Genomic DNA, 27,428 nt, shown 5'->3' on the forward strand with positions numbered 1-27,428 from the left:
TCTGAATCATTATAGGACATTAGTCTAGTTTTCAGTTTATTTACTTCTTCGGCAGGTAATAATTTCCTCTTTGTTAGACAGATCTTTCTGAAGTTAGCAACTTTACTTTGTCTAATTTATTCTAAAAGGGTTTCTGACGTAAATCATTAGAGACTTCAAATAGATTCTATTTTCCTGAAGGGGTTCATTCTGATATTTGGAAAAGGACTAAAACAATGTCTGAAACTGTTTTTATCCATATCTACATGAGTGTAAAAAGATATGTGTGGTGAAATGTATGAGCTCATTTGAGAAAAAGGTGCTGGAGTTTAGGGGAGATGGTGAGAAACAGTTGTTACTGTCTTACGTCAAACCCTATAAGGCAGTCCCCACAGCTACTTTAGCTAGTTGGGTGAGAGTAGTAATAAGTGAAGAAGGAGTAGACCTTTCCAGATTTGGTGCCTATTCCTCGAGAGGTGCAATGGCTAGTAAGGTTTTCTGACCAGGTAGCTTACTAACATATATTTTCAAAGCAGCAGTACTTTTGCAAAATTTTATTTAAGACCTGTAGAGCATGTGAGGTGTGCGCCACTGAATGGCTTTAAACTTGCAAAATGGTAACCTTTCGGAGGCTAACATTATCCCTCCCTCCTCACCCTATGAGAAGAAAAGAAACAAAATGTTTTAAAAAAGAAAGAATAAGATGACAGTCGTTTTTAAGTTTGTTAACAGGCTTATAAAGGATAGTGTTATAGCATCAAGTGCTTATACATTAATTTTGAATTATTTCAATATGCAGACAGCTTATTATAAAGCTTGACAGAAAATGAAGATGTTATCCTGTTTTGTCACAGCTTAAAGAGGATGATGACTGTGTGCCCTGGATATATATATATTGTCTCAACATTCTATTATTATTGCTCTTTAAGTGGCTGCATGTTGGGGCAGCAATGAAAGGTTGATGCATAACGTAAGCCTCCATTGTCTTTAATTAAATCAAGATTATTTTTTCATGTTAATTGGCGAATCATCATTCTGGCTTCACCTAGTTGAAGGTGTGGTGAGGGCATGAGTCATTTGGGGTCCCCGAGTGGACCAAGTTCATGATGGAGGTGGGGTCCTTTGAGGCGAGCTGTCTCCATTCAGCTAGTCGGATGTCTGTGGTGGTAGTTGGGTCTTTGTGTTGCTTGAAGAAGTCGGTGGCCTTGGGCTGGGGTTTGAAGTTTCTGTAAATTTTGCAAGGTCCTTGAGGGGGTAATGCTGTTTTTTGCAGCTGAGGGGTTGGCAAATTCTTTGAGTTCTTTGCTGTTATTGGAGCTTGATTCGATGCGTCAGGCTAAGGCATTTTTGTTAAATTCTCTCAACTGTCTGTAGTAGAGGTTGAGGGTTGTTTTGAAGGCGGTCTTGTCAGTTGTTTCCTTGATGGTGCACCATCTCCTTTCCAGTTGTTTACAGTGCTGTTTAGTTGTTCTGAGGTCTCCAGTGTACCAGCTAGCCTGCTTAGTGGACCGTCTGTGGCTTGTTGCCAATGGGAGCGATGCTGTTAGTGCAGTTGGTGATCCAATTGTTGAAGTTTCTGATCTAGGTTGTTGGAGGACATGAGATGGGTGGATTTGAGAGTTTTAATCCATGTGTCCTTTGAGACTTTGATTCAGCTGCGGTTGGGGGCATTAGGCAGACTGGGGGCAGCAGTCAATGAGCTGATGATTTTGAAGTGAATGATAGAGTGTTCACCCCAGTTCTGTAGGGTGGATGTACTTGATGCAGTCGCCGGAGGTGTCGATTGGGTCTAGTGTGAGGCCTGCAGTGTGTGTGGTGTCGTGAACGAGTTGGGTGAGTCCGATGTTGTTCATGCTGTCGAGGAGGTTGGTAGGTGTTTATGTCATTGTGGTCATCGAGATGGAAGTTGAGATGAAGTTCAGATCAAAGACAAACATAAGGTCTTTTAACTGGAAATATTATCTACCCAATACAGTCTCATGGAAGTATGAGGACCATGTGCATATACATTCCCGCCACCCAGCAGACCCTCCCTCCCGGCTCCCTTCTTAAGGGGACCCTGCCTCCACTTGAGTAGCGACCACAGCGCCTGCCTTGGCCTGGTTGCCCCCACGCTCCTGGTGTCTCCTGCCTTCCAGCTGACCCACCTGCTATCCTCACCAGCGCCGCTCGCTTCCTGCAAGTGCCCCAGCCGCCGTAGAGCCGCCCGACGCCCGCACTCGATTTCCAGCCGCTGCTTCCCTGCGGCCCCGCCCCCCCGCCAGCCGATTGGTTCCCACGCTCCCGCCACCCAGCAGACCCTCCCTCCCGGCTCCCTTCTTATGACGCCCCCAGAGCGACCGCGCAGCGGACGCGCGCAGCGGGAGCACCGACTGAGCGCCAAAGGTGCGCCAAAGGTAAGCCCGTCTGCGCCCGTCCGCGCCTGGACCGCGCCCCGCGCCAGGACCCCTGGCCCCCGCAGACCCCAGCCCACCTGCTGGACGTACGACACCGCCACCCTCAATGCACTCAACGCCGGCCGAATCCCGGGATGCCACCGAGCCACCCCGAGACGCACCCACAGACCCTTCTGCTGCCACTCCTGCAAATTCACCTGCTTCCAGACCTGCACCACTCCAGCACCGACCAAGACGAGCAACAGCAGCAGCCACCTGAAATGCATCCTGCTCAACACCCGCTCCATCCATAGACACGCCATCGAGCTCTGGAACCTGCTCGACACAACCTCACCAGATGTCGCCTTCCTCACGGAAACCTGGATGAACGCATCTTCAGCACCCGGCATCGCCATAGCCATCAGCCCGCACGCCCTCCCCTCCGCTGACTACATCCTCCTCGGGGACCTCAACTTCCACCTGGAGAACAACAACGACCGCAACACCACCACCCTGCTGGACAACCTCACAAACCTGGCACTCAAGCAGCTGGTCACCACCCCCACCCACTACGCCGGACACACACTCGACCCCGTCTTCTCATCCAGCAAGGACATCGCCTTCAGCCACGCCACCGGACTCCACTGGACGGACCACAGCTGCGTCCACTTAAGCTTCAGAAGGACCACGATCCACCACCACCAGCAACAGGTTGCACGCAGAAGCTGGAACAAGATCACAGCCGACCAGCTCGCAATCTCCCTGAGCATGAACCCTCCCACCAATGCAACGAACCCAAGCCAGGCGGCCACCAACCTCGCGAAGTGGATCAGCAACTGCGCAGACGACCTTGCCCCTCTGAAGACCCCGCCTAGCAGACCCGCGAGCAAGAAAGCCCCATAGTTCACCGACGAACTCAAGAGCTCCAAGAAGAACTGCCGAGCCCTCGAGAGAACATGGCGCAGAGACCCGACACCAGACAACATGACCACCCTCAAGCTCGCCACCCGAAAACACCACCAACTCATCCACGCCACCAAGGAAACCGCATTCAAGGAACGACTGGACAACAACGCACACAACAGCAAGGAACTCTTCACCATTGTCAAAGAGCTCTCCAACCCCAACGCCGGAAACAACGACATCACCCCTTCGCAAGACCTCTGCAACTCCCTCGCCTCCTACTTCCATAACAAGATCACTGACATACACAACAGCTTCAGCACACAACCGATGCACGCCACGACCGAACCACTGCCCCCCACCACCACCCTCCGCGCCTGGACCCCGATCAGCACCGAAGACACCGCCCGCACGATGAACTCCATCCACTCCGGATCTCCTATCGACCCCTGCCCTCACCATGTCTTCAACAAGGCCGACGCTGTCATCGCACCCCACCTGCGGGACATCATCAACTCCTCCTTCGACACCGCCACCTTCCCGGAGAGCTGGAAGCATGCCGAACTCACAGCTCTACTAAAGAAGCCATCAGCCGACCCCACCGACCTCAAGAACTACCGCCCCATCTCGCTGCTCCTGTTTCCTGCAAAAGTCATCGAGAAGACCGTCAACAAGCAGCTGGCCGCCTTCCTCGAGACGAACGGTTCCCTCGACCTCTCGCAGTCTGGCTTCCGGGCCAACCACAGCACCGAGACCGCCCTGATCGCAGCCACCGATGACATCCGAGCACTGCTTGACAACGGAGAAACAGCCGCCCTCATCCTCCTAGACCTCTCCGCGGCCTTCGACGCTGTCTGCCACCGTACACTAGTGCAGCATCTCAGCAACGTCGGAATCCAGGAAAAAGCATTGGATTGGATCACCTCCTTCCTCGCAGGAAGGACACAGAGAGTCCGCCTCCCCCCGTTCAGATCTGAAGCCACCGAAGTCATCTGCGGCGTTCCTCAAGGCTCTTCGCTCAGTCCAACCCTCTTCAACGTCTACATGAGCCCTCTCACAGACATCGCACGCCAGCACAACCTCAACATCATCTCCTACGCCGACGACACCCAGCTGATTCTCTCCCTCACCAACGACCCCACCACCGCCAGAGCCAACCTTCACGAAGGGATGAAAGAGGTAGCCGAATGGATGAAGAACAGCCGCCTGAAACTGAACTCGGACAAGACGGAAGTCCTCATCCTGGGATCCTCACCCTCCGCCTGGGACGACTCCTGGTGGCCCCCCACCCTAGGCAGCTACACAAACCAACTAACCATTCAGTGGTCATTATTGTTACATGTAGATGGAATGATATGATGAACAGGGGAACTTATAACTTCACCACTAGGTGAGCAAGGAAGCAATTCCTTTTAGTTTAGGTACCCTCACACACCCTAGTGGTGTCATGCTTCATCATCGGGTCACCCCGACGCCTAAAAGTCGGGGTGGGCTCGACCACAGTATTGGGAGCTCTTTGAAGAAATTACAGACCAGGGAGGCTATAAGATAAAAAACCTCAGGCAGATCCCCAGTTTCCCTTTATTTTTGGGTCTGTCTGGGTTGATTAAAAATAATAAGAGTAGGGGTATATATAGGAGTATTATGGTCCTATGACCCTAGTGCCAACATGTTTCAGTCCACTGTGGCCATAAAGGTCCAGGACTTTCTTCAGGGCAAACGAGGCCACCTTGGGATTCAGAAGGGGGAATTCCCTATTCTGTTTTATTATGGACAAGGGTAGAGTAGCTACTCCTTGTATGAAAGACTGATCTATTAATCTGTCTTGCGTTGTACATCCATCTGAAAAAGAAAACACAAAGAAACACATATCCAACTTATACAGATCGGTTTTCATCATGGTGTTTCCAAAATGACGTGTCTCAAATTCGTGTTTGGAATGCAGAGCCACACCTATATGTGCCAGGTGGCCAGAGAGGCATAATAGTGTGCAGCTATATCCACATATGTGTCACTCAAAAATTGTATCTGTGCACAGTTAATCGGCGTGTCAGATATATTGTGCGGTGGCGAATTTGCTCGCATTCTACCTGAAACCAGTCGCCAAAAAGTGGATCCTATCAATGAAAAGAAACTCTCGTAGAATCATCCCACACACATCTCATTCTCACCGTATCTGTGATTCAACACAGAATTTAAAAGCATGCGTGACTATTAACCCCTTCGCTGCTGCGGACATTCCGCTGCAGCGCTGGGGGGGGCAGGGGGGCAGCGCGGTGGGCCTGTGCTCATGACGGAGCCGCTCCGTCATGAGCCACAGTTGAGCTGTGCTCATGACGGAACGGTTCCGTCATGACTCCGCCCATTTGCGTTGTCGCCCCGCACAGGCGGGGAAACAGCGCCGCGCAGGCGGAGCGGCCGCCGACAGGATTGTCATGACGGAACCGTTCCGTCATGAGCACACGCCAACCGTGGCTCATGACGGAACGGTTCCGTCATGAGCAGGGAAGGGGTTAAAACCTATGGGTAACTGTGACAGTATCTCTCACACCTGCATACTTGCTTACCCGGACTTTGGATGGTAGTCGTTTCTCAGGGGATGGAAGGGCTAATGGAGTAGCTCTGTAGTCAAACCCTAACATGCGCCCCAGAGGATGAATATGAAGAGAAGGGAATTGAGAATTATCATATTAGGGCATCCGAGACAAAATGTATCTACAGATGATTCCTTATCCAATGGGGGACCTAATTCTAAGCTAATAGTCCTAGAGTATCAAACTTACTTCGTCAAGAGTCCTGCTCCGCTTCCCCACCTACTTGGACCCGATCCCCGGCGTTTCGCGCCATGTTACGGGGCTCGGGAAGTTTATACTTCCGTATTGGTTTAAGCGGAGAGCTGGATTGGTCAATGCGGGCATGTGATCAATGACGTCACCCGAAACAACGGGATAGGTCAAATACGCTCTGTGACCCGGGGCGTCAGTAAATAGACGCGCGAGTGCGTAAATACGGAAAACGTAAATATAATCAACAAATGTGAATTTTAATCTGTTTGTTCATATTAGCGCCCTTATTTTAAAAGACCAGATATATAGAATGTAGTATTCATCTCTGGGGCTCATACCCTTACGTTGCGTGTAGTTACTGACAGACACGTGATCACAACGTGTGTGTACTTCGTCCAATCAGGATCGAGGGCGATTTTAGTAACCAGTCCAAATGACTGATGGGAGATGTAGTATATATATATACTGATAGTAATGTAACTAATGACTGGTAGGATACATAGCCAACGCTAGTCATTATTACTGATCCCATCAAATGTTGAAAGAGTGTTTTAGGGTATTGAAAGTAGTATTTTACACTAGGAGACAGAGATGTCACAAGGGACACTACGCAGCTGTAGTATTTACCTATGGATATCTCACAATTAGAAGATAGTGAACCCTTGAAGAAGTGTGGTATATGTATTACATGAATCTTAAGGTTTGTGTATGATGATAGTGGAACCCAATCTCCAAAGAGGGATAGTGACGTGTGGAAGACTCTCACATGTTTATAGATCACTATTCAAGGTACATACAGTGGTCATGAAGAGGGATATACTACATCTACTTGTTCAGTTGGTTCCAGGGTATGTAATCATTGAGCCCCTTTTCATGGGTCTTTAGGCGATAGACCCATCGTTGTTCACGCTCTAAGAGTTTTTGCTGCAAGTTCCCCATAGTTGTGACCTTTTCTAGTACTGTCCACTTCAGCTCTGTGTCCTTATGTTTTTTCTCCTGATAATGGGCAGTTAGCCTAGTCGCTGTGACTGATCTACGTATGGGGCTTCTATGTTCGCTGATGCGAACTTTGATCTTACGACTAGTCATACCTATATATAACAGTTCACACGGGCATTTTATCATATAGATCACGGATTCAGAGTTACAATTTGTATGTGACCTCTGTTCCCATGGAGAGTTTAAGCCCAGATCCAATGTTTTGGTGTGTTCTGTAAATGGGCAGGCAACACATGACCCACACGGGTAGTGTCCTACAACAGGCGAGAAACCCCATAATGTCTGCTGATTAGTTGGTTTAGGTGTAAAGGAGTTGGTATGTACCAGGGCATTCCTCAAATTAGAATTTTTTCTGAATGAGAACATAGGTTTCTCAAATGATAGTCTATTAGATGTCAATATTGACCATTTTTTGTTAATTATTTTTTTCAGGTCATTAGATGAGGAGTTATATGTTGTCACACATATAAGTTGATCTGGTTGCTCTTTTGTGTATGTTTCTAACAGAGCTTCCCTTGGTGTATTACGCGCTCTTTTATTTGCTCTTTGTATAATCTTGTTAGGGTACATCTTCTGTTGGAGTTTGTTACTAAGAATAGCTGCCTCTTTTTTGTATGTCTGAATGTTGGAACAGTTTCTGCGAATCCTCAAGAATTGGCCTACTGGCAAATTCTCTCTTAAGGATCGCGGGTGGGCACTGTCGAATCTTAATAAACTGTTCCTGTCCGTAGGTTTAGTGTACAGCGAGCTTTCAAGAGTGCCATCTTTAGCTGTGAAAGTAACATCCAGAAATGAAATGCTTTCTTTATTCACATTCATAGTGAAATGAAGGTGCGGGTTCAGTGAGTTGATCCATGTTTTAAAATTTTCAAGACTACTTAGATCACCTCTCCAGATCATCAGGACATCATCGATATACCTGTACCATTTGCAGATATTTCTACTGAAAGGATTATGAGTCCATATATGTAGGTCTTCAAAATAACTGACGTACAGGCAAGCCAGACTTGGGGCGAATGTACTCCCCATTGATGTCCCGTGTATTTGTAGATATAATTGATCTTCAAAGGTAAAAAAGTTTTCTGTCAATGCCAGATGTATAAGGGTGATCACCCACTCAATAGGTGCTGCCCACAGCCACTCCTCTTGTCTGAGGATCTCTTGGATTACTCTAATACTTTCCGCCTGAGGTATGTTTGTGTATAGAGCTTCTACGTCCAAACATACCAAAAAATTATCTACTGGATTGTATTCTACTTGTGTCAGAAGATTGAAGAGATGTTTGGTGTCTTGGACATACGATTTGATCTTCTTCACCAGGGGGCGTAAGAACCAATCTGTATATTTTGACAATGGTTCCAAAATAGAACCAATCCCTGAGACAATGGGTCTCCCAGGAGGAGGGGTCTTCCCTTTGTGTATTTTGGGGATGGTGTAGAACAGAGGAGTTCTAGGGTTCTCCTGATTCAGAAATTCATATTCCTTCTTCGTAATCCATTCTTTGGTCAAGGCATCTGCTGTTAATGTCATGATAGTAGTTTTTATCCGTTGTGTAGGATCCCTATTGATCTTTCTGTAATATTTGGTGTCTCCCAGTAGATTCAGACACGCCGTTCTGTAAGCGTTGGTACTTTGTATCACGGTAGCTCCACCTTTATCTGCTGGTTTTATGACTATATCCGTTCTGGATTGTAAGGTGGTCAGAGCCGCACGTTCTTTCTTGCTCAAATTGTTGAACCCGTTTCTCTTGGGTTGGAGTAGTTCAACTTCCTTGCTGACTGCTTCTTCGAAAGATAATACTTCTGGAGGCATCATATTGGTAGGGGGGAGGAAAGAAGATTTTGGTCTCAAACCCGTGTAGGTATTATCTTCAATGGGTCTCTCTTTGTCCTGAAAAAAAGTTTTCAGTCGTATTTTTCTGAAGAATTCGCCTAATTCACATCGAAGGCGGAATTTGTCCAGGTAGGTTGTATGGACGAATCCCAAACCCTTATCCAGAATTGTTTGTTCGTCTGTGGTAAGGATAACATCTGTAAGCCTGTGGGTGCCACATTGCCGCGGAGGTATTCTGTCATTATTGGATATTCTGATGAAGAGGCCTCCGCAATCTTAGCGGGTCCATCACTTTTGTCCGACACTAATATTAACCAGACCCTTACCCAAGCCCAACATTGGATCTGGGCTTAAACTCTCCATGGGAACAGAGGTCACATACAAATTGTAACTCTGAATCCGTGATCTATATGATAAAATGCCCGTGTGAACTGTTATATATAGGTATGACTAGTCGTAAGATCAAAGTTCGCATCAGCGAACATAGAAGCACCATACGTAGATCAGTCACAGCGACTAGGCTAACTGCCCATTATCAGGAGAAAAAACATAAGGACACAGAGCTGAAGTGGACAGTACTAGAAAAGGTCACAACTATGGGGAACTTGCAGCAAAAACTCTTAGAGCGTGAACAACGATGGGTCTATCGCCTAAAGACCCATGAGAAGGGGCTCAATGATTACATACCCTGGAACCAACTGAACAAGTGAACAAGTAGATGTAGTATATCCCTCTTCATGACCACTGTATGTACCTTGAATAGTGATCTATAAACATGTGAGAGTCTTCCACACGTCACTATCCCTCTTTGGAGATTGGGTTCCACTATCATCATACACAAACCTTAAGATTCATGTAATACATATACCACACTCCTTCAAGGGTTCACTATCTTCTAATTGTGAGATATCCATAGGTAAATACTACAGCTGCGTAGTGTCCCTTGTGACATCTCTGTCTCCTAGTGTAAAATACTACTTTCAATACCCTAAAACACTCTTTCAACATTTGATGGGATCAGTAATAATGACTAGCGTTGGCTATGTATCCTACCAGTCATTAGTTACATTACTATCAGTATATATATATACTACATCTCCCATCAGTCATTTGGACTGGTTACTAAAATCGCCCTCGATCCTGATTGGACGAAGTACACACACGTTGTGATCACGTGTCTGTCAGTAACTACACGCAACGTAAGGGTATGAGCCCCAGAGATGAATACTACATTCTATATATCTGGTCTTTTAAAATAAGGGCGCTAATATGAACAAACAGATTAAAATTCGCATTTGTTGATTATATTTACGTTTTCCGTATTTACGCACTCGCGCGTCTATTTACTGACGCCCCGGGTCACAGAGCGTATTTGACCTATCCCGTTGTTTCGGGTGACGTCATTGATCACATGCCCGCATTGACCAATCCAGCTCTCCGCTTAAACCAATACGGAAGTATAAACTTCCCGAGCCCCGTAACATGGCGCGAAACGCCGGGGATCGGGTCCAAGTAGGTGGGGAAGCGGAGCAGGACTCTTGACGAAGTAAGTTTGATACTCTAGGACTATTAGCTTAGAATTAGGTCCCCCATTGGATAAGGAATCATCTGTAGATACATTTTGTCTCGGATGCCCTAATATGATAATTCTCAATTCCCTTCTCTTCATATTCATCCTCTGGGGCGCATGTTAGGGTTTGACTACAGAGCTACTCCATTAGCCCTTCCATCCCCTGAGAAACGACTACCATCCAAAGTCCGGGTAAGCAAGTATGCAGGTGTGAGAGATACTTTCACAGTTACCCATAGGTTTTAATAGTCACGCATGCTTTTAAATTCTGTGTTGAATCACAGATACGGTGAGAATGAGATGTGTGTGGGATGATTCTACGAGAGTTTCTTTTCATTGATAGGATCCACTTTTTGGCGACTGGTTTCAGGTAGAATGCGAGCAAATTCGCCACCGCACAATATATCTGACACGCCGATTAACTGTGCACAGATACAATTTTTGAGTGACACATATGTGGATATAGCTGCACACTATTATGCCTCTCTGACCACCTGGCACATATAGGTGTGGCTCTGCATTCCAAACACGAATTTGAGACACGTCATTTTGGAAACACCATGATGAAAACCGATCTGTATAAGTTGGATATGTGTTTCTTTGTGTTTTCTTTTTCAGATGGATGTACAACGCAAGACAGATTAATAGATCAGTCTTTCATACAAGGAGTAGCTACTATACCCTTGTCCATAATAAAACAGAATAGGGAATTCCCCCTTCTGAATCCCAAGGTGGCCTCGTTTGCCCTGAAGAAAGTCCTGGACCTTTATGGCCACAGTGGACTGAAACATGTTGGCACTAGGGTCATAGGACCATAATACTCCTATATATACCCCTACTCTTATTATTTTTAATCAACCCAGACAGACCCAAAAATAAAGGGAAACTGGGGATCTGCCTGAGGTTTTTTATCTTATAGCCTCCCTGGTCTGTAATTTCTTCAAAGAGCTCCCAATACTGTGGTCGAGCCCACCCCGACTTTTAGGCGTCGGGGTGACCCGATGATGAAGCATGACACCACTAGGGTGTGTGAGGGTACCTAAACTAAAAGGAATTGCTTCCTTGCTCACCTAGTGGTGAAGTTATAAGTTCCCCTGTTCATCATATCATTCCATCTACATGTAACAATAATGACCATTGAATGGTTAGTTGGAGTAAAATTATTTGTGTAACTGTTTATACTGGGAGGTGTTACTCTGACCTATAATCCTCTCTACCCTTTGGGCATGAGAAAACACTTTTCTCAATAGCCTTTTTATACATAAAAAAAGCGCACCCAAACCAACAGACCACGCACGCAACCTGGGCTTCATCCTGGACTCCTCCCTCTCCATGACCAGACAAGTCAACACCGTCTCCTCGTCGTGCTTCAACATCCTGCGCATGCTTCGTGAGATCTTCCGGTGGATCCCCACCGAGACCAGGAAGACGGTCACCCAGGCCCTCGTCACCAGCCGTCTAGACTACGGCAACCCCCTCTACGCCGGAACCACCGCCAAACTCCAAAAGAGACTCCAGCAGATCCAGAACGCCTCAGCACGACTCATCCTGGACATCCCCCGTCGCGGCCACATCTCTGGACACCTGAGAGACCTGCACTGGCTCCCGGTCAACAAGAGAATCACCTTCCGACTCCTCACCCACGCACACAAAGCCCTACACAACCAAGGCCCAGGATACCTCAACAGCCGCCTCAACTTCTACGCTCCCAAACACCAGCTTCGATCGACCAGCCATGCCCTTGCCGCCGTCCCCCGCATCCGAAGAGCCACCACTGGGGGACGGTCCTTCTCCTACCTCGCCGCCAAGACAAGGAACTCCCTCCCGACCCACCTCCGCCTGACCCAGGACCACCTCGCCTTCAGGAAGCAGCTCAAGACCTGGCTGTTCGAGCAGTAGCGGACCCCTCTCCCCCAGCGCCTTGAGACCCTCTGGGTGAGTAGTGCGCTATATAAATGCTCGATTGATACATTATAAAATATTCATCCTGTAAATTTAGTTAGCCAAAAAATATAAGCTCTCCTACAACGTCCTTGAGGGGTTTATTGCAAGGCTGACTACAAATCTAAATATTGACACTTTTGACTTGATTGTCCTTGAGATCCCTTTTTGCTTTCCCCAGTACCTATGAAATTGTCGCCTGTTCTGGGCCAATTGAGGTGTACTGAGTGTGATCTCAAGCCTCAGGCACCAAACTGATCAAAGGCATTGTAAGATCACCATCAGAACTGGTCACATTTATTGAACTTATTCACTCTACAATGGTAGGTAGTGGATGTCAGGAATGAAATGGGAAAGCAGATTGAGGAAGCAAAAACAAAGTGATTTCTGACCTACCCAATATGCGAAAGAGTAATAGGGTAAATCCTGCTAGGAAATCTCAGTGGCATGGTGAGGTATTATTCGCTGACAAGGAATGATAGAAAAGGGATTGTGTAGAGACTAGATTGCTAAGTTATAGATTGCAAGAAAGGGTTTGAGATGAGATTGTATTTAGGAAAGATTCAATGCAGGAGAAATGCAAATAACATGCAAGGATGGCTACTGAAACACTCAAATACACATCTCCTTTCTATCCATCAAAATACCTTTACTCTTACCAATCTTCTCCCAGCAACATGATGTGTGGGTTTGTAGAACAGCGAGAAGCGTCTCTGTCTAATACTGGTTTTAGAAGGCAATACAGGAAGCTAAAAATAATATAAAAAGGATTTCAGACAAGATCAAGGCCAAGCCCATCCTTTAGCAGTGAGACCACACTTGCTCTATGCCGACAAATAAACACCCCTAACTTTGTCAGAATATCACATTTTTAATATTGAGTTACCATAATATTGAAGAAAAACATGTAACTAAAATATTGATAATTAAGATTATAAATCTTAATTTAGATTACTTATTATTATTCTAATACCTACACTCCTTTAAGATGTATATATCACTAAGGTACCCATACAAGGAGTTGTGTTCATATCTCACTATTTTGTATACACCTACAAGTGCCTGCATCTCTTCGGTATTTGGACAAAATATTGGAAACACAAATATCGTGGGACAGAATACCATATTATCAAAAATATCAAGAATATCATGTAGCTCAGTTTCTAAGGGTAAGTAAAGTTTTACTATAGATACCTTCTCATGAATTCAATTTTCGCACAAGTTTTGAAAATTTCGCGAAGATTCGTCAACCGGCGCCAAAGTTATTCCAAATAGAATGTTGCAGATTTCCTATGGATAATAGGTCCTAACTGTAACTACCTACTGGCGACCGCCAGTAGGTAATATATATATATATATATATATATATATATATATATATATATATATACATACATATGTCTTCAAGGTATGTAGATTTGGAGTTGAGAATAGTACATTTATAGTTACCTAGTTGCACTTACCTACTAGATAGTCTTGTCCTCGATATTGTTGGCACAATAGTCTGTCCACACGATATTTGAGTTTCTGATATTGTCACTAATCAATCTCTTCAAATGTTCTTCCTGAAGTGACTTTTAATAGGAAGACTATCTTGTGAAATATGCATTGTAAATATATCTCTGTGTAAAGGATGGGTCAGTGGCTTTTACTACCCTTGCTAAAACAAAATTTGCAGTTTATAAATTTTTGAAATACTCAAACAGACCATCCAGAAGTTTTCAATTTGCAATAAAATCGCAAAATCTTCAGTTTTGTAAAAAGGCCGCACTTTTTACAAAAGTGCCCATTAAATTTGAGAATGTGATCTGATGTTTTTTTTTGTGAAGAGCAGTGCTTAATTTGAGCCAGTGCTTTCCGTTGCTCCGCACCAGCACTTAATTGGTTTCCGGCGCTCGGCACCAGCAACTAATTGTGAACAGCATACTTAGAGCAGTCCATCACATGGTGGCTCTGCTCATCTAATTTAGAGATGAGCAGAACAACTTTAGTTTAGGACTACAATATACATTAAAATTGCTAATACCCCCTTCCTCAACCATTCCTTTAGCGACCTGGAATAATCTGAGCTGTCAAACTTACATGCGAGAGAGATGGTTAGTAGTTGTTTTAGCAGCGATGACAAGGGTGATGGGTTGTGCAAGCTGCAGTGGCCTCCTGGTCAGAGCCCTGGCACTTAATATTTGACAAATTAGGCACTAGTGAAGAGGCTGCAATAAGGTTGTGAAAAAGTAATTGAAGGGGTCGTGAACACATAACTTACAGATATTTTTGCCTCTCAATTCGCCAACCTTTTGGAAACTAGGACATCTTGTGGCCATGAATGGAAATTAATTTCAAATTATCTCCATTATAAAGGTCAAAGGTGAACACTAGAGTGTACTTTTTTAAAAATAAAATGGAATTGGAGGTACAAAATTAAAACGAAGGGAAAGTGAAATGAGCATGAGTCACAGGAAGAGAATTAAGATGCTAGAAGTAATGAAGCAAAGATTAATGGCTCAAGGCTCTGGACAACTTACAGTCCTCATTTAGTGGCCACGGCGAGTGAGTCTGATTTGGTTGGCCACCACTTCCTGAACTGAGTTCCAATCAGCATTAGTGTTGTTTTGTTTGCATTAACCTGCGTAGAGTAATTTCTCCAAGAGATCCATTGTTTGTAGTGGGGACGTCACAAGTGTACTCATATGTTCATTCAATCTCACCCACAGCCAAGGCCATAACACAGGCCCCTACAGCCCATGCTGTGCAGGAGGCCCTAGTCCTTCTGCCTTCCTCCATTCAGCCAAAGGGCAATTAAAATCTGCGGGATAAGGGAGACTCAGGGGCCCTTTATCAAATTCTGCAGGGGCCCGTCATTTTGCGTTATGTCACTGACAGGTTATAGCAGGGTCCAGTTAGTTGAATCTTTCTTCTAAGCTTAGACATTGGAATGGGGAGAGCAACATGTTCTATCCCCATGCTAAACATCTATAGGATTCCATTGGATGTCACCTGCTCGCGCAATCTAGTATTCAAGACTGATTGAGCTGGTTAATTGGGGAATCGCTATGGAGCAACAGCGGTGCATACATTTCATCACTTTATTACACCCATTTAAAGAAATATTAGCTTATTTGCTTAAAAAGAGAAACAAGTTAAATTACCACAACACCTCTTGTATATATTTATTACCCAAGAGAGTTCCTAATACCATCTGCTTTATACTATGTTTTCCTGATATATTAATGTTGCAAAATAGGGAATTGCCTTTTGCACCAATCTCATTAAAGCATGAAATGTTAGTGGTATGTAAACATGTTTAGTGCTTTGAAGCTATACTAATATGGCAGCGTGCTGCAAATCTCCTAAAATAATATATAAGTTAAAAAATCCAAAATAGAAGAGATTGTTTTCCTTAGTAGTACAGCTACAGTGGAGCAGAATTCAGTACTTACCGATTGTAATCTAGGGCCCACGGCCAATGTTGCAAACAGTGAGCCAAGGGGGTATTATTTTATGCAGAATAGCAAAATAAGGTGCTGCAAAAATTCTGACAAATTCCCAAATTTGTGCCACAAAATTTCCATATTTGTGTCGCAAAATGTAATAATTCATGCCGCATTTCTTGGGGGGTCTGCTCAAAGAAGACATATGATGGATGACTAACCAAAGAACACTGTCCATGTTTTTATCCCATAGGTTTCTAGTCTGTTTAGAGCACTATCTTATTTGCATGCAATAAAAGCAATTCTCCATTTCAATAATGCCTAATATTGCTTTTGTTTTACTTGTCTTATACTTTTCACCTTCTTCATGCAAGAGGACTATAGTTTAATGAACCGTGCCCCGGTGATGACAGACAATAGAGTTAGAAACATCTTTTCCCCTTGTGTTTCGTCAGCATTTATTGAATATGGGAGCAAAAAATGCATGTGGATCAGTGGACATCTCCTGAAGGTGCTTGGATGGAAAATGTACAGCCACTCTAGGAGCAATATACTTACTCCATGGAACATTTTGGACCCTTGATCTCACAATCCTTAACATATCACAGCTGATTGGCACCGGTCGCAGGATTGGATTGGGAATTAAAAGTTACACGGGCACAAATTTTCAGGATAACCCGGTTCCTCTGCTCTCTTTCCATCATCATCATCATCATAAGTCTTTATTCGAATTAAAATAATTCATACAAGACACAACAAATCACAATATAAAATCACAGTAATCGGTTCAATAAATACATTCCAATAAATAGATAAAACCTTTTAGATAAGAAAATATTAAACAATCAGCAGACAAATGACATGAAATGCACATAGTTAAAAGAGGTTATTTGAGGCAGAAGTGACAGCAGTGCATTTTGGAAACTTCAAGCCGGCCCTTGTACAATCTCTGTGGAATGAACAGTTTTTAATCTAAGTGACCATGCCCACCCCAAATATTTAGCCAGACCTATTAAATGGACTGGTAAGGTGCTCGTGCATAAAATTCGAATAGCTACGGCAGAGCTCCTAGTGCCCATCAGTTTGCATAAAGGGGAAAGCCAGTGACGTCGAGGGGCGACATATACTGGGCACACAAAAAGGAAATGGCCAGTGGTTTCTCGTTTGTCTCCACAGGCAGGGCAAATACATGTACTTCCACCAAACCACCCAGAAGTTAAAGCCCTTAATGGAAGGGAGCCTGCTCTGAGTTGGAAATAGAGTTTCCTATCCTTTGGAGATGTTATCAAGTCCCAATAGGGTTCCAATAGGGGTGTAGCCTTTGCCTCTAGGAAACGATGAGTCATGGAAGAGGAAGACGAGGCTGCCCACACCCTGTGATTTATCTTGTCCCAATAAAGTTTTTTCATAAGCTTTTTTATAGGGAAGACAGCGGCCACTGGATCATTCCATAGGTTTTCCAGTCCCAAGGCAATTAGTGAATCTCGGAGGTTCCTTAACCACTTAATTTTATGAAACGTGTCAACCTGGATTACGTCCATGATACCCACTGCGTAAGGTCGTAGCTCCGGAGTGGTCCACAATCTCCTCCAGTATAGAACTGGCCGGAGATTTGCCAAATCTTTGATGGACTTCCTACCTAGGTCGTAGCGCAGTGGGACCATTGGCGTACTTTGTGGCAAGCCTGTAATTGAGCGGAAAAATTTGTTTTCAACTACCATGAGGGGTGTTAATATATCAAAGCCCCACAACTCAGCTCCGTACAGAACCGAGTTTAAGGCCTTTGCCTCGTAGACTTGTAACACCGGTTTAAGAGGTTTAGTAAAAGATTTTTTGAACTCTTTAGCCAGCGTTCCCGATATTTGTGTGAGTTTCAATGTTGACATTTCCAAATGCCTGTTCCACCGGTTGTTGTGGGACATATGAATGCCTAAGTATGTAAAGTTAGCAACCTCCTCGAGGGTTTGGCCATTCATCCTAAGCTTACCAGCCCTATAGTTAGTGTGTGGGTTGAAGGTCATAAGCTTTGTCTTTGCCACGTTGACCTCCAGTCCATGGTCTTTACAAAAATTTTCAAAAATTGCCAATGCCTTCTGCATGCCGCTCGGGGTTTTTGACACTATAAGAGTGTCATCGGCAAACATCAATATTGGTGTTGTGACACCCGCCAATTTTGGGGCATCAGTATTGGTCTGAAGCATGTAGTCCACTATTCCATTAATGTACAAAGAGAATAGTGTTGGGGCCATTGCGCATCCTTGACGGACTCCCCGCTCTACTGGGAACTCGATGGTTGATTCCCCCAGGCCACCCCATTGGATTTTTGCAAAGTTAGACTCATGCAGTCTTCGAATTAAGGTCAGGAGTTCCAAGGAAAGTCCTAGCTTTTCTAGGACCCTCCAGAGCTGTTCACGAGGGACTAGGTCAAAGGCAGCTCTTAAGTCCACAAAAGTGACATAGAGACTGCCTTTGCCCAGTTCAACAACTTTCCATAATAGTTGCTTAAAGCGGAACACCTGATCAATGGTGCTAATGGATTTGCGAAAACCCGCCTGGAGACTAGAGAGAATCTCGTTCGCACCAATCCAATTATGTACCTCATTCAGGACCATCCTCCCAATGACTTTTTGAATTGTGTCAATTAGGCTGATGGGCCTGTAGTTCCCCGGGAGGCTTTTGTCACCCTTTTTATAAATTGGGATTATGACTGCGCCTCCCCAAGATTTAGGTACTGGCGCACCCTCAGCCACAGCGTTCGCTATATGAGCGATATACTTGCTCCATGAATCTTTATTCGCTAGAAAGAGATCAGAAGGAATACCGTCCAACCCAGGAGCCCGTCCTGCAGCTACACAGGACAGTGCAACTAAACAGTCTTCCGGGGTGAAAGGCCCTAACGAATAAAAAACATAAGGGATAGTGCCCTGGCTTATGTAAAGGGGATCACGCGCGTATTGAGGCTTAAAGTAGGCCAGCCAATCCCCTTCTGAGACATGGTTTGAAGGATTTTCTGATAGGCCTCCTCTGCCCCACTTCAGAACGTTCCAAAATAGTCTAGCATCACGGGAATCACTGGCTTCCTTAAGGTCCTGCCAAAACATTTCTTCCCACTTTATTTTAGCTTGTGTGATGCTTTTCCTATAAGTAGATCTTGCTAATTGGATAAATGGGGTGCTACCACTAGATAAGGCTTTAGCCAGGGTGGATCTTGCATTTTTGCAGTGTTTATCGTACCACTTTGGTTGCTTGGGCTGATGCTTAGTACCGTGCCTTATTTGCTTAAAAAAAAAGGGACGTAAACCCTCAAAAAAAGACTCATGCAGCCTAATTACTTGGTCACGGCTTAGCGAGATATCCTCAAGATTCGCCATGATTGCAGAGAATTTGATATTAATCTGGGCCAATACTGAATCTTTGGACCTTACTGATGCCCATTTTAACCTGCGTAGATCATTGGTAGGCACGCTTATCGGGGGGACCCGAATTGCTTCTTTTAACATTAAGCATGATTCACCCCACCAACTATGAGAGACGCAAATGGGATTGTGGTCGCTCTCCATTCTTTGCACCACCTCCATGTCAATAGGGGGGGACCACAATCTCGTACAACAAAGGACATAATCAATCCGGCTGCTTGAGCGGCCGTTATCGAAGGTCGGTGCTCCAAGCTTGTCCCCGTTGACTCTACCATTCAAAGCCCGGAGCCCGAATTCTAGGCAGAGTGCATTGACCTGGGTAGCCACTACAGACCACCGTTTGATTGGGGGTAATGTAAGGGCTGGGATGCCCCATCGTTGGTCCTCTTCGGGGTCGAGCCCCCATTCAGAATCACTATCTAGGAGGGGTTCGAAAGTGACATTGAAATCCCCAGCTACAATCAAGTCCCTGCTACTCGATTTAGATTCTATAAGTGCAGTAAGGGATTCAAGCACACTTGACTTCTTCCCCTTCGTGCCCCATAGGTAGACATTATATATATCCACAGACTTCTTGGAGCCAAACGTGAGCCTAACCAGCTGGATATCCTGGGACCCAGTATCAATCCCTGTGGCCTGTGAAAATAAGTTCTGACGAGCCCATATAGTCAAACCCCCAGAAGGGCGGCCTTTTGTGCCTTTGGTTGCTGGGACATAAAAATTCAAATAACCCGGCATATACTGGGCCTCAAGGGACCAGGTTTCCTGAAACAGGCAAACATCAAAATCATTAATGAAAGTCACCCATTCAGGAGTATCCATTTTAGTTGTGATACTAGCCAGGTTCCAAGACAAAAGAGTGCCCCAGTTTTTACCCGCGCATATAACACGGGACTCGGCAGAATGACCAGATACATTTGCCCTCGCTTCGCGCATATGTGATGACAATGGTGAAATCTCTGGCATATTTACCAGTCCATCCGTTGTTGAGTTGGCAGTAGCCCCTAATGCCACAGGAGTTAAAGGGGTGTCAATGGAATGGATATGTCAATGGCATATAGCTGTAGTATAAAAATAGTTTAAATCATGCACCGCAATTCCAGATCTAGGGCCATAGGAATTTGTTTCCGCAATGAACTTGGAAAGACGCGCATCTTTAAAGTTAACAACAACACAATCGCCCTGAGTGTTTTTGAGTAAAGGTCCTACCCATTGGACCCTTCTAACAAAAATAATTTGACCATTCAATTCATTTGGAATGGGTCTGTGAATGTTGAGCCAATGACTAACTTTGTTTTTTAGTTGCTCATATGATTCACGTTTGTTAGTGGGAAGTTCAGGAACGCCGGTTAAAACAACAACATAAGGGAAGGATTCACATGGGAGATGGAGTTGGATCGGGGGTGGCCTAGATTCGTTTCCTTGTGGCACAGCGTTCAAACTAGGAGTAGTAGTGCTCGGACCACCCAAATGCATGGTATTTGTGTTAGTGTCCTGTGCATCTTTACTTGACCTACCCTCGCGCCTCGGGGATTTGCAGTATTGTGACTTTCCCTTCTGTCGAGATGACTGGTTGCTGTTTATGGTTAAAGTATCTACAGCAGTTGGAATAGAGGCAGAGACGGGCGATATGGCTGATATGGGTAGGGCAGAACCAGCAGAGCCGACATAGTTATTATTTTTGGATATGTCTTTAGCGCATAGTTTGACAACATTCTTCACCGAGCAAAAGTTATCCAGAATAGTTTGTTCCAGTTTATCTACTTTGGATACAACCATTTCGATCCTTTCCATTAAAGGGGATATTAGAGAACGAACAATGCTTTCTAGTTGAAGGGCGAGGTTGCTTGGATCAAAAGGAGGTAACTCAGTTCTACCAGCGTCCTCCTCTGAAGTGCCTAGGCTAGTGTTAGGTAAGTCAAGGGGCACAATATTTTTAAGTGCTTTGGGAACTTTAGCTGGTCTAGAGCGCTCATTCGCCCTCCCCCTTTTCCTTTTCTGTGCAACTAACCTAGTGGGTGTAGAAGATCTAGCCCCTGCTCTAGTGTGTGGACGAGGGGTTTTAGGTGCTTGTATTGATTCTGCTTCCTCTATTGGTGATGCAACCACTATGTCAGTTGTATCTGGTATGGGTCGTAATACCTCCTCTCGGGGCTGCTCTCTGTTATTGCTTGGTGAGCTTGCGTGAGCTAAGGGGCCCAGTGACGAGCGCCTTGTGAGTAAAGGCTCTGTTGATAGACGTCTTTCGGTAATGGCAATCTCATGCTCCAGGACCGAGACTGCACGGGTGATAAACTGGTCCATGGTCCCTGCAATTGTGGTTTGAGCTGCGGCACGTTTCCCCTTCCCTGCCATTTTCACGGGAGCTACAGCGCAGTGGTCAACAATGTATAAAATCAACTGTCGTCAATCGTCCTAGTTTTGTAACCAACAGCGGCTTACTTGGGATGGCAATCGAAACAGAGTGTGGCCCAGCCCGGCCTCTTCCGGCCCCGGACGGCCACAGACGGTCCCGCCCTTGTCCCGGGCTTCGCCCGGGCGCGGCCCGCGCGCGTCCCGCGCAGCGAGGCAGCTCCCCGCCACAAATAGCGCCCCGGCGCCGCCTGATGACAGCGGCGGCAGGCGTCGGGCGCTGGGGATGCTGGGGATGGTAGTTTTCCAGTGCCGTTCCCCTCACGGCGGAGTCAGGAGCTGACAAGACGTTGCAGGTAAGGACCTGATGCTGGCCGTTCCCCTCACGGCGGGCTTGGATGAAGAGCAAGCGTGGCAAGGGCTGGTGGCGCGTCCCGCGCAGCGAGGCAGCTCCCCGCCTCAAATAGCGCCCCGGCGCCGCCTGATGACAGCGGCGGCAGGCGTCGGGCGCTGGGGATGCTGGGGATGGTAGTTTTCCAGTGCCGTTCCCCTCACGGCGGAGTCAGGAGCTGACAAGACGTTGCAGGTAAGGACCTGATGCTGGCCGTTCCCCTCACGGCGGGCTTGGATGAAGAGCAAGCGTGGCAAGGGCTGGTGGCGCGTCCCGCGCAGCGAGGCAGCTCCCCGCCTCAAATAGCGCCCCGGCGCCGCCTGATGACAGCGGCGGCAGGCGTCGGGCGCTGGGGATGCTGGGGATGGTAGTTTTCCAGTGCCGTTCCCCTCACGGCGGAGTCAGGAGCTGACAAGACGTTGCAGGTAAGGACCTGATGCTGGCCGTTCCCCTCACGGCGGGCTTGGATGAAGAGCAAGCGTGGCAAGGGCTGGTGGCGCGTCCCGCGCAGCGAGGCAGCTCCCCGCCTCAAATAGCGCCCCGGCGCCGCCTGATGACAGCGGCGGCAGGCGTCGGGCGCTGGGGATGCTGGGGATGGTAGTTTTCCAGTGCCGTTCCCCTCACGGCGGAGTCAGGAGCTGACAAGACGTTGCAGGTAAGGACCTGATGCTGGCCGTTCCCCTCACGGCGGGCTTGGATGAAGAGCAAGCGTGGCAAGGGCTGGTGGCGCGTCCCCTTTCCTTCCATCTAATGTTTTTCTCTTCTCTGTACTCACTCACCCAAATTTCTCTCCAACTTCTTTCCATCTGTGCTCTTTCCATCACCTCTATCTCCTTTTCTTTTCCCTTTCTCTGCTTATGACCCCTCTATAAATGCTGAAATATACCCTCAGGAGCTAGAGAGTGAAAGGCAACGTGGGCTTTCTAAGACATGTCTCCAGTGGCTCCAGCTCCTCCTCGCTTTACCTCTGAACACACGCCGTATTATGGACATAGGCGCAAAGGCAAAGAAGCTGTCAGGAGGCACACTGAAAGTGTGCCACTAAAAGGTGGTGCACTCTCCTCTGGACCCCTCCCAGACAAGCCCTTGCAAGTGAGTGCAGTCACTCACTGCACCCGCCTGCAAGGGGATCCCTACAAGGGGATATATAATCCCTCTTAAAAGTGCAGGTGGGTTGCCACCTGCACAGTGAAACACGGAGCGACTTTCAAAAAGCCACTCTGTATTTCACTTGAATATGCTGTACCCACAGCACCACAAGTTCGCAGCTGCCCTGAGGATAGCAATTTCTTCATAAAAGGGCACACTATTCCTATTTGCGCACGGCACACCTATTGAAAGGAAAAGTGTACCCTCTCTGTAATAGGGTTCTAGGAGGGTTATTATATCTATGGCACTATGCTTCATTACCTATGAAACTGTTGATTCACATGCAATTGTAATGTTCTCAAAAAGAACATCCTTAACAGAGCTTGAAATTGGTGGTGTTGTTATTAGAGATCAGACGTCGATGACAACCCAGGCACATTAGGATGCACTAAAAGGTTTTCCTTGGTATTTCAAAATAGACAGACATTTTTACATCGTAGATGAGGTATCCTTGACCAAACACATGCACTGTCAAGGGGACTGTAAGCGTGAATCACAGGCCAAAAGAGAGAACTTTCAATTAATGCTCTATGACCACTCTAGATCTGAGATATCCTCTGGAGTGCTCAGGAGCCTGGGTGTCCAAATATACTTTTTGTAGATCTACGGTACAAATGTCTTCTCTTGATGGTAATATGGACCTCAGAGTCACCATCACCAATTGTTGCCATTTGATGAATCTGTTCTATTCTACCCCCATTTCGGTGAAGGTGTGAGGAATAGGGCTAGGTAGAAGAGAGAGGATGTGGAGAGGGTTAACTGTACCTTTCATCCAGATAGAACGGGAAAAACAGGAAAAGGCAATAGTTGTCCAACAAGAAGCAGTGGGAGGCATGCCCTAAGTATGAAGCACACCTATATGGTTAGGAGGTATCAATGTGGCATCTGCAGGGAATGTGGCAGTATATAGGAGGATGAACTGAGAAAAGTAAAGTTTTTTAAATTTGAATTTGATTTGATAATAAAAAGGCATTGAAGCCATGTTGGGGACACATGCAAATGATAACTTTGGAGACTAGGGTCTTTTGTTATCAAGCATGAGCCAGGGACTAAGGATGACATTGAGCTTACAGTGGGTCTACTAGCAGAGGACAATAGTGACAGTTTGCTCATTACTCGCATCCCCAATCCACTCACCTCCCCTTCCACTTACCCTTTCAGGTTGACCACCATAAGGTACAAGACATCTATTTTGGATTTCATCCTGTGCAGATCTCAGCGGCTTCTGTGAGGATACCACAAGAGGGCATCAGTCAATCAGTCAAGACCCTAAGATCCTATCCAGGGGCCACCATATACCCACACCTCCTTCCTGAAGACAGAAAATATATCTCTTATGCTTGTTTGAGAGTCCCATGGATACTCTGCCTGAGCAGTAAGTTGATCAAAGACTGTGGATATTCATGATAGTCATTAGAGATGATACATTAAATTTCAATGTTTATTATTCCAGCCCAGCTGAATATAGTTTTGTTAAAAAAGCTAAACGAACAATGATAAAGCCAATAGGTTTGGCTAATTTTTTGAATCCTGACTAAAATATTTTTTAAAAGCCTGTTTTTATATACAATGGATTTATGTGATAGAGAATTCAATGTATCCTGAGGTCAGTGGGGTCTCTGCCGCTAAGGTGCAGGAGCATCACCCCACTGCTTTTAAGCAGTGTTACTAAAGGAAAAATAAAATGATAACTGAATGTTATTATTATTTTATTTGTTCCAGCTGCTTTGCGAGTGGGCGGGCAGGGCTGCTCTGCTGTCAGTGCAGGGCAGGGGAGGAGTGATGTGCACACTATGCAAATGATGCTATGGCAGGCCCTCTGGGGCCCAGCCAAACTGTCATGCGCACTTTCCATGTTTTCCGTCCAGGCTGCATTACAGCCTGGGTGGAGAACACGCCCAGGCCCCTATTCCCCATCTAAGCACCAAACCACGGCGCTCAGACCAATCACAACGCTGTATTGCAGAGAAGTACTCTATTGGGTGAAGCCAACACCTGCTCTATGTATATTTTGAAGAATTGGTAATAATATGTACTTGAAAAAGCTGCAGTTTTAACCCTGCCCTAATCACTCCAAGCAGCCATTTTAAAGTGCTGGAAGCAAATCAAGGGGGATAAACATGTGAAAGTAAAAATGGATTTTACAGATTTATATACACTAAAACAAATGCAGATACAATTTTTCGAAATACAATAAGGTATCTGAAGAAGGTCAGTAAACAGAGCTTTGTGTTGTCCATCATAAATCAAACCACAATATGTAAGCAGAAAATGTGGCAGTGGCAACACTTACGCAGCATAGAGAAACAATGGCCTTGTGAGGTAAGCGGCATGTGACAATGCAGCTATAAGGAGGCGGACCAGTATGAATAGCCGCATTCGAGAAATGCAATAAGAACAATTGATGGACAGAATACAGAACATTGTCATACACTCACCGCAGTAGAGAGATCTGGGCCTAAATCCATCATTTGTTTGCTCTCCATGCCATTCCAAATTAGACCCAGCCATATGCAAATCAGTCTTGACCCTGCGCCCAATGGGAACAGTCCAGCCTGAACTGCCAGACCAGGGCCTCCCTGGACTGGAAACAAGCATCCTAGGACCGGTTTCGGAATTTCACCCCTCTTCAGCCATGATAGCTTGATTCCAGTGGCATGGAGAGCACGGACCCACGTCTGGGTATACCCGTCCTACTCGGGCTGACAAATGCAAAAAGAACAATTGATGGACAGAATGCAGAACAATGTCATACATTCACCCCGTGACAGAGATCTGGGCCTAAATAAATCATTCTTTTGCTCACCGTGCCATTCCAATTTGGATGCAGCCATATGCAAATCAGTCTTGACCCTGCGCCCAATGGGAACAGTCCAGCCCGAACTGCCAGGCCAGGTCCTCCCTGGACTGGAAACAAGCATCCTAGGACCGTTTTCATGTTTTCACCCCTCTTCAGCCAGGATAGCTTGATTCCAGTGGCATGGAGAGCACGAGACCCACATCTGGGTATACCCTGCCCACTCGGGGTGACAAATGTAAAAAGCACTTTTCACCCGAAGTGGGTTGGGTACGCCAATACGTGGGTCCCTTGCTCACTGTGCCACTGGATTCAAGCTAGCCTGGCTGATGAAGGGTAATACCCAGAAACCAGTCCCAGGATGCTTGTTTCCGGTCCAGGGAGGACCTGGCTTGGCAGTTCGGTCTGGACTGTTCCCAAGAGGCACAGGGTCAAGACTGATTTGCATATGGCTGGGTCTAAACTGGGGTGGCATGGTGAGCAAAAGAACGATGGAGTTAACCCAGATCTCTTGACTGAGTGTGAATGTATGATTTATTCAGTGTTCCGTCCATCATTTGTTTGCGTAGCAAATTAGAGAAACAGCATTATTGGAGGCAGTGGCCCACTAAGAAGTATAACGGCTATATCACATAGGCAATATATGACCCCATGAAGCAAGCAGCAGTGGTACCTATCAGTACCCATGGCCAGGTAGAACATGTGGTTTTTAGTAATTTACAGACCCCTAAGTTGTAAGCTCCCCTGAGCGTATGTCTCCTAAATGTCAATCCAATGTTACGTTACTTTTCGTTATGTTATATACGTTACTAATGGCAATAAGCACTACACAAGTCCGTTAACATGTTAAATAACATGATATGTTTTTTCGGGGTTGTCACGTAACAGCATCCTACCTGCTGGGAATCAAAGGAAACATTTTAGAACTACCAAGTCTTAAGGTGCTGCAGAAACTTTTGATGGGAGAAAGTTGTTCTAGAAATCTTTTCCAAGTGATAGGAGATGAAATCAGAACGCAGGGACACCCAACATTGCCTCTTGAATGCAGAAGAGGACTAGGAACCAAGGCTGAAAAGCCATATAGTCAGGCAGCATTTCCCTTGAGAAACTGCGGGGACAACCCACACACAGCTTTAGCTTTATGAACAAAATATACAAGTTTAACATACATTGGCAAAGCCGAGAGGTCTGATCGCCATTTTTAGTTATAAACAGACCTATTGAGTTAGACTGGTGGTCGTTTACCTGTACAGTGGCATAAAGAAAATGGGAATTAAATGTATGTACTGTAATATATTTCAAACATAGTTAACAACTTTGACATTTTGTATTAGGAGCACAGTAGTTTTAGGATTTGTCTCATCTTAAAATACATTAAGAGTCCCTAAGTTCATCTATCAAGACCATAGTGTGTAGCCCAAGCTCTTACCAAGCAAGAGCTGACTCTACTCTGCAGTGGAGACAGAACTCTGCAAATCCTAGACTCCCACAGTATTCCTCAGAGCCTTG

At 45.8% G+C, this 27,428-nt stretch overlaps 1 protein-coding gene across 3 annotated transcripts in view; it reads left to right on the forward strand.

The window, feature by feature from the left end:
• LOC146820861 (uncharacterized) overlaps positions 1-27,428 on the forward strand; it is a 182,412-nt gene that overhangs the window by 106,261 nt on the left and 48,723 nt on the right. For all 3 annotated transcript variants that reach the window (XR_014962633.1, XR_014962634.1, XM_085609305.1), the window contains one exon: positions 24,284-24,497. Coding sequence is in view for 1 of the 3 variants with exons in the window: in XM_085609305.1 (XP_085465431.1) it covers positions 24,284-24,497 (214 nt within the window). In the remaining 2 variants the exon portion in view is untranslated. The remainder of the gene's footprint in view (positions 1-24,283; positions 24,498-27,428) is intronic.

This window comes from Triturus cristatus, chromosome 6 (genome assembly GCF_964204655.1).
Source record: "Triturus cristatus chromosome 6, aTriCri1.1, whole genome shotgun sequence".
Classification (NCBI taxonomy): domain Eukaryota; kingdom Metazoa; phylum Chordata; class Amphibia; order Caudata; family Salamandridae; genus Triturus; species Triturus cristatus.